This window comes from Harmonia axyridis, chromosome 1 (genome assembly GCF_914767665.1).
Source record: "Harmonia axyridis chromosome 1, icHarAxyr1.1, whole genome shotgun sequence".
Taxonomy (NCBI): Eukaryota; Metazoa; Arthropoda; class Insecta; order Coleoptera; family Coccinellidae; genus Harmonia; species Harmonia axyridis.
In genome coordinates this window covers 74,818,407-74,830,709 of record NC_059501.1, presented here as the reverse complement: position 1 = coordinate 74,830,709, position 12,303 = coordinate 74,818,407, and the positions used below count along the sequence as shown (strand labels likewise).

General features: G+C 37.1%; 1 protein-coding gene across 2 annotated transcripts in view; it reads left to right on the top strand.

Annotated features, from left to right (window-relative positions):
- LOC123682624 overlaps positions 1 to 12,303 on the top strand; it is a 107,878-nt gene that overhangs the window by 82,835 nt on the left and 12,740 nt on the right. For both annotated transcript variants that reach the window (XM_045621363.1, XM_045621372.1), the window contains one exon: positions 11,200 to 11,267. In XM_045621363.1, coding sequence (XP_045477319.1) covers positions 11,200 to 11,267 — 68 coding nt within the window. The remainder of the gene's footprint in view (positions 1 to 11,199; positions 11,268 to 12,303) is intronic.

Here is a 12,303-nt window from a genome sequence, read left to right as displayed (position 1 = left end):
AATAGTCAAAGATAAAATGTTAATTGCTAATACATCACAAAACGAATTCAAATGAAAACCGTGTTTAATCTGTATTCCTTTACCATCTGCACTTATCAATTTTTAGTCAAAAAACTGGCCGTTTTTAGTAATTGGAATGTTGTTAAACAAATTTAAAAATAAATTGTACCTACTTAGTAAACACAGTGCGGTACGCATTTTTATTTAAACTATTATTAATTTTAAAAATATGAAAAATGTTGTTCGCCCTGTATCTTCGAAACAAAGAGGTTTTTCAAAAATCATCCAAGGACAAAACATGCTTAAAATAGTCCAAGGAACAACCCCCTGAATTTTTGCCGCATGTTTAGGAAACACCCTGTATAGATCTATACAAGTGCCTCTATAGATTCTTTGTAGTTTTGTTAAAAAACCCTAAATCTCTCATTTGGTTGCAATTATTGAATTGATGTATGTCGTCAAATTGAAATTGAATTGGAAATTTATTCATATTGGTCCCTATATTTTCGCCTAATATTATTCCAAGAATTAGTTGTATCGCATTTTTTTTTTCTATAAGCAATAGAATTTAATATATTGTGTTATAATTCATGACCGATCGGAGCATTAATGTATATCAATTCCAATGTGGGTTGAGAATGATGAGATACTAATTCTGAGACAACGTTTTTTTCGAACTAACCATTGAAGTTGATGAACTTTGAAATTTCAACGAGGAAAATATTATATGTAAAAATTCCGTGTTACGGTGATAATTTACGAACTTTTCCGAAACGACTCGACCAATTTTTATGAAAATGTAGTTTGTAGGTATGAAAATAGTCCGCGAGGTATACAGGGTGGAAGGAACGACTTCAAAACTTTCAGCGTAGAATTAAGATTCAAAAAGGAAAGATGAATTCATGAACGAGTAGAATCAAATCAATAGCCCTCAGGGTATTCAAATTGGATTTATCTTTTTCCCAATATAGACAAACGCTCAAAAGCTTCTGATTTCAGGTCAGTGCTTCTTTATTTTTTTTAAATTATCGCCATCAATAGATATGATTATTTCTATGTACTCCTCACACGTTAATTATATTGATGAATATGGATATTGCTTCAATAATATTGACCGTGTGAGGTAGCCTTCAGGAATAAAGGATATATTACTTTCGAAAATACATTCAATCTAGAGAATCAATGATTCGAGTTGTTTGTTTTTATCGACGGTCATTCCAATTTCTGTGATAGATTTTTCTACCACACCCTTATTATTTGTTATTTTCCATTTAATATCAATAATATTTAAAAAAAATAATTTATATAGCAGATCAACAATTTCCATAAAAAACAAAGATATCAATTAAACATCCCATAACGGTTGGTCGTTATGAAATTCACGAAGTTAGTTAATCTATATACTATCATCTCCTTTCTGTCTCTCACATCATCATCACTTCATCACACGGTGATATGTGGATAGACGATTTTCGTGAGTATTCATAAATGCAGCTCCAAGCACTTCATCGAGAAGCGACGCTACGCATGGAAAACAGTTTTTTTTAGATAACAAAGTATAACGGACGTCCCTTGATCGCACTGTATAAGAATTATTATGAGACTATGTTGCCAAACTTTATGTCGTCAAATGCTCTCAATATGAAACGGGGAAGATGTATATAACATATACGCGAGAGATAGTAGTCAGCGCTACGGTCGTTCGTTGTTTGAACTGAAATATACGATTTTGTACACGATGAGAATACCTGACGTCATCGGCAAAAATTGACATACGCACTCAGGACGTGCCATGAAGTCATAATACATTGAGAATTGGGCAAAACAATTCGACGTCCGTATATCGGACGTCGGATTGCAAGAGGACGTCGAAATGATGGTAAAACGACAATGTATGGCTCTCCAAAGGCGGTTTAATGTATATATATATATATATATATATATATATATATATATATATATATATATATATATATATATATATATATATATATATATCTCAAGCTCGCAGAAACAGGTAATCCTCAGTACAACCAGGATCGTACGAAAATTCCTGCAGGAATCGTAGCTGCCATTCTTGTCTTGACGACCAGTCCGACAAGTATGGGTAAAACCTGTTGCAAACAGTGATTATTAAAAAAAAAAAAAAATATATATATATATATATATATATATATATAACCAAACTAAAGCAAACTAAGCAATTGCACGGTAGGTTCTATGCAAGTCTGCATCTGGAGGAGGTGGACGTAGCTGCTTCCAATATCTACCTGACCCAGGGTTACCTCTTCCCACAGACAGAAGGAACGATCTTTGCCATTCAAGACCAAGTAGTGCCAACCCGAAATTACAGCAAGCATATCATGAAAAAACAGATAGAAAGCACGTAATGTCGGCTGAGCAATAATGCTGAGGAAACCACACAACATCTAGTATCGGGATGCTCAGTTATAGCCAGCACAAAATATCTGTCGCGACACGATAACATGGGGAAGGTGGTACATCAACTTCTGTGCCTGAATAAGAACCTCATACAGCATTTCACACCCCACCACTTGTACGTCCCAGCAGCAGTGATGGAAAATAATGAAACGAAGATATACTGGGACCTCACGATACTTACCGACATAGGAACAGAACACAATAGACCGGACATGGTGGTATGGGACAAAAAGAATAGAACGGCAGTAATTATTGACTTTGCCGTTCCGCAAGATCAAAATATGATGAAGACCTATGCAGAGAAGATAAGGAAGTACGAACCACTGTCAAGGCAGATGAGAGACATGTGGAAGTTGAGAAGGGTGGAAATAATCCCACTTATAATCAGTGTCAATGGACTAGTACTGAAGAAAACTGTTCAGCATATCAAACATCTAGAAATGCAAAATAACACCATTACATGGATGCAAAAAGCCGTTTTGCTTGGCACTGTGAATATCATCAGACAGGTCATCTATCCACACTGAGGAGCAGATCTTCTCTTGGTAGAAATACCCGGGAAGCCCTGTAAGAAGTACCACTAAAGTGTGAAATTAAAAAAAAAAATATATATATATATATATATATATATATATATATATATATCGGTTTAAAACGTGCGGCGACGTCCAATCCATTGCTTGCGATCTTCCCATTGCCTACTTGCAAGCTTCGATCTCTCATTGCTTTTCATATTCCCTCCATCCAGTCCTTTCTTAGTCTCCCTCTTCGTCTTCTCATGTTTGGTATCCACTCCATTGTTATTTTCGGCAGTCGTGAGTCCCATTCGTTGAACATATCCATACCAGATAACCTGTTTTCACTCTATATCATCCATGATTGTGCCTTCTACTTCCAATGGATTTCGTACTTCCTGGTTTCTTATTCTTTGCATTCTAGATATTCTAGCCGATCTCCTCAACGCATCCATCTCTGGAGCCTCTATCCTCCTCTTATTTCTTTCTGTCAGTCTCCATGTCTCAGATCCATACGTTAATTGGCTTTTGATCATTGTATTGTAGATGTTGAACTTTCGTGATCTAGTTATATTTTTGCTCCAGAGTATTCCATTTAAACAGCCAATCACTTTTCTTGCCTCTATTACTCGTGATCTTATCTCATTGTCATCTGTACCGCTTGTGTCGAACTCCACTCCTAAATATTCTTCGCAAGGTTGTATGCTTTCTGTACCTATACCCAGTTCACTCAATTGGTCTCCAATACAAAGATATTTAGTCTTTTCCAGATTCATTTCCAATCCCCAATACTCATATGTTTCCTTCAGTTTACGTGTCATGTATTGTAGAATCTTCTTTGTCTCCTGCGATTATTACCTGGTCATCCGCAAACTGTTGGGTGTAGATGTTTATATTATTCAAAGGTATGTCCATCCCCGAACATTTTCGTTTCCATTGCATTAAAGCATGCTTTATATAAATTTTAAATAAAGTGGGTGATATGGTGCCCTCCTCCTCAGTCCTTTCTCCTACGTAAGGAGATGGTGACGTCATGACGTTTGTTCGACTGTGATCGACCATTTGTCTCTATTCTGAGCTCTGTGAGAAGCCTCCGGAAGGGAAAGTCCTGTAAAAGATTTTATTTGATCAGACCACCGTGAAGGAGATCTGCCTCTTGATCGTCGACCCTCAACTTTCCCTTCAATAATCAGTCTCTCCATACCTTCCTTTCTCCTGGTGATGTGACCAAAGTACCTCAGAATATTTCTATTAATTTTTGTGATGAGTCTGGTATCAATCTTCAGTTCTTGAAGGACAGACTCATTTGTGCGTCGTGCTGTCCACGGGATTCGCAATATCCTCCTGTAGACCCACATTTCGAAGGCGTTAATCCTCTTTGCATCTGCTTTCTTGATGGTCCATGTTTCACAGGCATATGTTGCAACGGGAAAGATTAATGCACCCGCCAGACGAAGTTTTGTGTTTTTAGTTATGTCGGTGTCCTTCCAAATTTTCACCAGTTTGACTGTTGCTGTCCTAGCCATCGCAATCCGACGTTTTATTTCTCCTTCACATCCGCCTTTATTCGATATTATCGATCCTAGGTAGTTAAAAGTATTTACCACCTCGTATCCCGCTATGCTTGTGACTCCTGGTTGATTGTTTTCAGCTCGGTCGATTATCATAACTTTTGTTTTTTTAGTATTGATTTTCAATCCGTATTGTTGACTTATGATGTTAAGTTTTCGCATTATCTGTTCTAGTTCTTCATCAGATGCAGCTAATATCAGGGTGTCATCTGCGTACCTTAGGTTGTTGATTCTGCGTCCTCCCACTGTTATTCCTCCACTCCAGTCTTCTAAAACAGTCCTCATAATGTATTCACTGTATATATTGAACAGCAGTGGTGACACAATACATCCTTGGCGAACTCCAGCTCCCAGCTTGAACTGATTCGAGTATGTATTATTTATTCGTACCTTGGTCGTGTTGTTTCCATACAAGGCTTTAAGGAGCCAGATAAGATGATGTGGAACACCCATTTCTTTCATTATTCCCCACATCCTACGCCAATTAACGCAGTCAAACGCTTTGGTATAATCTACGAAGCATAGGTAAACTTTCAGGTTGTATTCACGCGATTTTTCGATAATTTGGCGGATATTCAAGATTTGCTCACGGGTGCCCTTTCCAGGGACAAATCCAGTCTGCTCTTCCGAGATCTGTGGTAATAGAAACACTTTCAGCCTCTCATTGATGATATTGAGGAGTACTTTACTTGCATGCGATATGAGAGCTATGGTTCTGTAATTATTGCAGTCTGTTGGGCTGCCTTTTTTGTAGATTGGAACAAACATAGATCTACACCAATCCGTCGGCCAAACTCCTGTGTTCCATATTTCTTGGCATATTGTATGAATAATTTCAATGCCGTCTTCTCCCATGCCCTTTATTGTTTCAGCCGTTATTCGGTCTTCTCCCACAGCTTTACCAACTTTCAGCCTTCGAACCGCATCTACCACTTCGCTTCTAAGGATATTCGGTTCTTTTTCCCAAGCTGCGATTTTATCAAACTCATCAATTCTGTCATCAGGTTCGGTATAGTATAGACGCTCACAGTGTCTCTTCCATGTTTCTGCTATTCCCTCCAGATTGGTTATAATATCTCCTCTTTCATCTTTAATGATTTGGGTTTGTGGTTTGAATTCTCTGGCTAGATATTTTACCTTGTGGAACAGTTCCCTAGGTTCCTGATGATCAGAGTGTTCTTGTATCTCACAGCATATAGTACTGATGTGTTTGTTTTTATCTCTGCGGCTTAGATTTTTTATTTGTGTATTTAACTCTGTGATTCGTTGGTTTTTTTCCGCGGCGTTCATTGCGCATTTTTTTAGGGCTCTTCGCTTTTCTACAAGTTCCATTGTTTCATCTGACATCCAGTGTTTCCGTCTCTGCAACTGTTTTTTGGAATTTGTTGAGTCAATAGCATTGAGAATCCACTGTTTTGTGTCAATCCAAGTTTTTTCGGGGTCTCCTGTAGCTTTCGGTTTTATGCTATTCTTCAAGGCCGATTGGAATTTGGCTAGGTCTTCTGGTACAACCCTGGTTGTGCTCATAGGTTTCGATATTCCGTGGAACTTTATTTTGAATTCAGCTCTCAGTAGTTTGTGATCAGAACCACCTTCAGCACTTGGTCTGGTTTCGACATCCTTAACTGAAGTTTTCCATCTCTTCCTTACTAGAATATAGTCAATTTGGTTTTTATATCTTGCGCCTGGCGATGTCCATGTAGATAGTCTTCTGGGGTGTTTCTTGAAGTTAGTGTTTGTGATTGTGAATTCATTATCCACAGAAAATTGTATCAGGCGCTCTCCCCTCGCATTGCGTTCACCGAGTCCATATTCACCCACGGTTTCCCGTAAGTTATCATCGTTTAGTGTCTCGCCGACTTTAGCGTTCCAATCCCCCATTACTATGACAATATGTATATGGTGCATCCCTGTCGTAATCCCTTATTTACATGAAATGGACGTGACAATCAGTTCCCTATTTTAATTTATGATGTTGAGCCATAATATAGATTTTTCAATGCTACAATCAAAGTCTGGTTTATATTTGTGTTCTGTAGTGTTTCCCATAGCCTACACCAAGGTATTGAGTCATAAGCCTTTGTTAGATCTACGAATAAAATATGCGTTGCTAGGTTTACTGAACTTCTTTTTTCAATCATTTATCTCATACAAAATACATTGTCGGTACAAGACCTCCCAGCCCTGAATCCGCATTGCTCCTCCTCTTCGTCCAATTCTTTATCAATTAGGGTTCTTAAAATTCTTCCGTACATTCTGCTAAGCGTACTTGTAACTGATATGCCTCTGTAGTTCGAGCATACGTCTTTTCTCCTTTTTTATGGATTGAAGATAAATAAGCCACTCTCCAAGTATCTGGAACATCTTCCCCGTTGATGTATCGGTTGAATATTGTAGCAAGCAGATGGAAAAGTTTTTTGGGTACCATTCTTGTCGAGCTCTGCATATATTCCTTCTGGTCCGCAGGATCTACCCACTTTTAGACCTTCTATATTTTCCACCACCAATTACAAATCAATGTCGATGTTCTCACCTTGGACGCTAACTGGGTTTTCCATTTCTTCGTATTGTGGACGTCGTTCTTGCAGTAATTCTGTATAGTGCTGTATCCATTGTTGTTGTCGGATTACGCTCATGTTGCATTTTTCTTTCCTGTCGATTTTACATTTTTTTATAAACTTCCACACTTCCGTAGATTTCCTTCCTCCTATGTATGTATCTATTTCTCGGCATTTATTATCCCATAGTTCGTTCTTTGCTTTGTTAATCTTGTTTCGAGTTCCTCTTATCATTGCGTTGTAAGTATCTTGATCTTCCTGTAGTCTTGTTGTAATCCACTTCATATAAGCTTCTTTCTTCAGTGTTATCATTTCTTCTTGAACAAGACCGACTCGAACTGTCTCCTTTGATCTGTAGTGGAGTGCCTAACCTCGCTATCCAATTGGTGTAGAACTCCTTAGCGATGGTGGATGCTTCCTGGTTCTGCAGGGGAATTGCTTCTGGCCATAGGGTAAATCGATCGACACAGGTGAGGCAGTATCGGTTGCCCTCAGCGTACGGCATGGTGAATACTATAGCACAGTATAGGAACTATACAGTAGTAACACTCTCGATAAAATGAACTGAAATTTTGTTCCAATCGAGAATTAGGACATTCCTCCCAGCGCAGGAGGAAACCATTAGGATCTTCATTCATTAGACGTAGCCAACAAATTAGAATTTGAGCGGGAAATTGAAAAGTATATTGGAATTCTCGTAGATATCTTGAGATTTTCAATAAGGAGAGTGGCTTTGGAAGTAATTTTTTCAGTATTTTTAAATTTCATGTACCAACGGTTAGTATATTTATTATAGTGACACTAGAACTAAGGACGTATTTTATAATTATCTCATACAAATTGCATATTTTTTCTTCTAAAATACTTTTCAATAAATTAATGAAACTTTTATTATTAACATTTGGCTTGCAACTAATATTTGATCAATTCTTTTCAAGTAATGCCATTCCTATAATTATTCCATATTATAAATACCAATTCCCCATAAAAGCTTTCCAACAAAAAAGCAGAACCGATTTGGAAATATTGTCATGAAGAAACTACTGGAAATTCACGAGTTATTACGTTCAATTAAGGCTTTAGGGTCGGTGTCATACAATAATACCTGAAGTAGAACTGAATATCGTAGGTAACTATTATAATTTGTAACCTAACCTTAGCTGATATCTACCAAAAAAAGTTTCAAAATCGGTTTAGATATGTCGAAGGTATGAGGAAACAAACATAATCAGTTGAATTGAAAATCTTTTTTTTTTGTTGAGGTCAGTTAAAAATATTGACTTAGCCAAATAACTTAGTTGTTTTCGTCCCTCATGTTTACTCCTAGTTTTCTTACTAAAATTTAAGAGAAGGGTAAACAAAGCGGAAGTAAACGAATGTTTACTCGCTAACATAACAAGGTAAAATGAGTAAATAACTTGACACTTAGGTTAGGTTCAAATGCAAATCGACGATTTCTATGATCTGGTTCAATTTCTCTGAGCTTCGCTAGGAGGATACGCGTGTCGGACAAATGGACAAAAAATCCTCGAAGTGCTTTCGAAAGCATATTTGGGACAGAAATGCATTTCCCCATAAAATTATATTATAGTTTAGATGGAAATGAAAAAGGCTATAGTAGAGTACAGATTGTAGAGGAAGTGAGTCCTAAATTCTTCTCAGCGCATAGTACGCCCTATTTAACCTCGCACTAATAATGTTTTCAATGTGATCGTTCCACTTTAGTTTTTCATCTACTTGGAGACCCAAGAACTTCACCCCGGGTTTAAAATCAACGACAACATTATCGTAACTGAAAAACAGAGGGAAGCCCATACCCCTAATATTGAAACAAATCCACTCAGTCTTCTCTAAGTTGACCACGAGTACATTCTGTCGACACCATTCAACCAATTGTTTCATTATGAAGGAGCATTCTGCCCAATAATTCTGCGAGAGTCCGAGCTGAAATAGCGAAGGAGGTGTCGGCAAATATGGTAAACAATTTGGCTAAGATATGACCAGGCAAGTCATTAATGAAGAGAATATAAGTGGTCTTAGAATAGATCCCTGAGGGACCCCTAAATCAGAATCATATAGCTCCTACCAGCACTCATCGATTCTAACGATCACACTTCTGGCAGTCAGAAATGAATAAATCCAATCAAGGAAAATGCACCGAAAGCCTAAGTGGAAAAGTTCTTTGCTAATGAACTTAAAAATATCTCCATAGCTCATTGTCCTCCTCTTGACCTCTGACCAATGCAGCATAGTCCAAGGCGCTCTCAACCAGTTATATAAACACAAATAGGTACCAACTTCCACTATAGCGTCGTACTTTTAACGATTCAGGGCGTTTTTTGATTAAATCGGCAAAAGGTTTTTCAATAAATTTGCCAAGGTGATTATATTTTCAAATATACGATCTCATATGAAATTGAAAAAATGCCTGAAAGCAATAACAAAGGCTCCTTCAAAGAAAATTCAACAACCCACAGTTCGAAAGTTTGAATAATAAATGAATGATGACGCTGTCATGAACGGGTTGGTCAGAGAATGTTGGCCAACTTATCTCCGGTTGAGATGTTCTTTCAACCCCTGGAAAAGCGGCTTTCCAGAGGTCTCGGAGAATGAATAATTATATAAATTTCACAAAGATGTTATGTGTGAGTCCGACCCGTCGCTTCAATGGACAGGTCTTTTTAGTTGACTTTCTTCCTCTAGGGACAGGATTAGTTTTCTGGGTTAATAAAAGTCGATTGAAATTTTACACTTAAATATAATAAAGAGAAATAAAAAATATCCAAAATTACAATATTCACGAAATGTTTATATATTGGACTCAACGGCCAAAACTTTATGATTAAAATCAAAATGTCTCAAATAATCTATTATTCAACCAAAAGAAACAAAAATAACCAACTTTGAACTTGGGAGAATCGGGACTACTCAAATAAACTTATCTTCATCGAAAAAGTATTCAAAAATCATCAAAACAAAATAAAAATCAAATAGCCAAAAGATTGTTAACTTGCCCTCATCCCGCGGTGCTAGGTGAGTAATTAGGCCCTGCCTAAACCTAGTTTTAATTTCTTTAAACTTTTCACTCGAAACGTGTAATTTCTTTTTAATAACTCCACTCCCGATTCGCGCACTCCGAGCTAATCTAATTCATACCAAAACAAATTCTAAAACTTTATCCCAAAAAAAAAATAATCCCTGTTTTTCTATTTCCGACCTGATTCTTCCTTTCTCAGAGCCAAAACAATCCCTTTTTTTGAATACTTAAAATCTCTAAAACTCACTCATATACCAATTTACCGTTCTATTTAACTTATCCTCATCAAATATTACTCTGATCTTGAAAAGAAATTGTTTTGCTCTAAGTCCGGTTTCGCGACCGACGTTCGAATTCTCAACCCTTCTCAATAAGAGACCCTAAGCGATACTGACTTCTTCCTTCAACCTCAACAAAATCGTAACATCGTACGTATCTAAGACCGCCCCAACAATTGCCCAAGATACCATGCCAATTAGATCATTGGTTAGAAAATTTTTTATCCTTCTTCAATTTTTCGTCAACAGACCCCACCTCGACTTCAAACCAGATTTTTCTGTCGTCTCATCAAAAAACATCCTTCGACTTTGCCTAACGAACTTTTTGCTGTGTCATCTGAGAACGACCATGACGGTTTTTCGCATGTATCAAACTCAGATATGTCAAGATTTCCCCCTATCTAAATTATTTTTCTTATCCGTGAAAAATATATCGATTTCACCAACGCAGTGAGACGATAACTAAGAAAAGCAATAATTGAAAATAAAACATCCTGCTTCTAGGATAAGATCAGTTTTCACAAGTCGCGATCTCTCTTTTGAATTTAACGTATATTCTTTCTGAATAATAATCCCAATAATTTCAATAGTTTCAATAACTTCCAAATTTCCGATTTACTACGATAATTTCAATAATTTCCAAATTTCCGATCTACTACAACGCTTATATTTCATTAAATTAATTTATACAGGTCTCAGAACAATCAATCCTAAGTATAGACTTCTGGTGACAGTTCTAGAATTACCCGAATATGTTATTACTTTTTATTATACCCTTAATACTCAATTTTCTTTCAGGAGGAAGATAAAGACGATCATAAGACATAGGAGCCTGCAACCTGAAATTATAGATACATCTCATGAAAGTAAGAAATTTTTCAATAGTCCATAATAATATGAAGACTGACAGACGTTTCAGGAGTTCATACAATTCTCTCTTTTGTGGGTCATATAGTAAAAAACTTACAAATCCTACAACCTGATGCCTCACCTATTCAATATTACGACATAAGTCTCAGACCAAACCTAGACTACACAATAGATAATGGCACCTGTCTAGGGATTCTTAGCTTGATTTGATATTCAAGCTACTTGACCTTGGGCTTGACTTGAAATCAATTCAAGTTCAAATTAAGTAGTAGGTTTTCAATGTCAAGTCAAGTATTCATTCATCAAGTACTTCACTTGACATCAAGAAACTACTACTTGACTTGAACTTGAGTTGATTTCAAGTCAAGTATCTCGAATATCAAGTCAAGAGATGATATTAACAATTACAGATCAATTTTTGTAGTATCGGCTTTTCCAAAATTTTTGAAAAACTTTTGTGTTCTCAATTTCTGGAATATTTCGAGAAAAATGAATTATTTTGTGCTGAACAGTTAAGCTTCAAAAGGGGAAAAAGTACTTCTGACGCTGTCTTGGATTCACTTCAGAGTGCTTTGAGAGCGGCAGTTATTCCCTATCTTGCTTCCTTGACCTGTCTAGGGCTTCCGACTGAGTGGCCCGCTTGATCCTTTTGGGGAAATTGGGGGCTTACGGATGCTCGGGGGACAGTTGTGATTTGGTAAGTTCTTATTTTTCTGATAGATATCCAGCTGTCTCTATGAAAAATGAGTAAATCTGAAGAGGGTAAATTTCGGCGTTTTCTGGGACCTCTCCTATTTTTAATTTTCATCAATGATCTTCCTTATTTTCTTAACGCCTTCAAGGTCACACTATTTGAAGACGATACAACTGTCTCCTTGGCATCTGGGAGACTTCCTTTTCTCTTGGGGAAAGGTGGAGTAATGCAGTCGGGTTCCCTCGATTGGTTTACCTCCAATAGACTCGTGAATGAGCAAAAAACTGTTAGGAGGCTTTTCACGCTACGGCACGTAAGTGTTGAGAATCTGTTGGGGA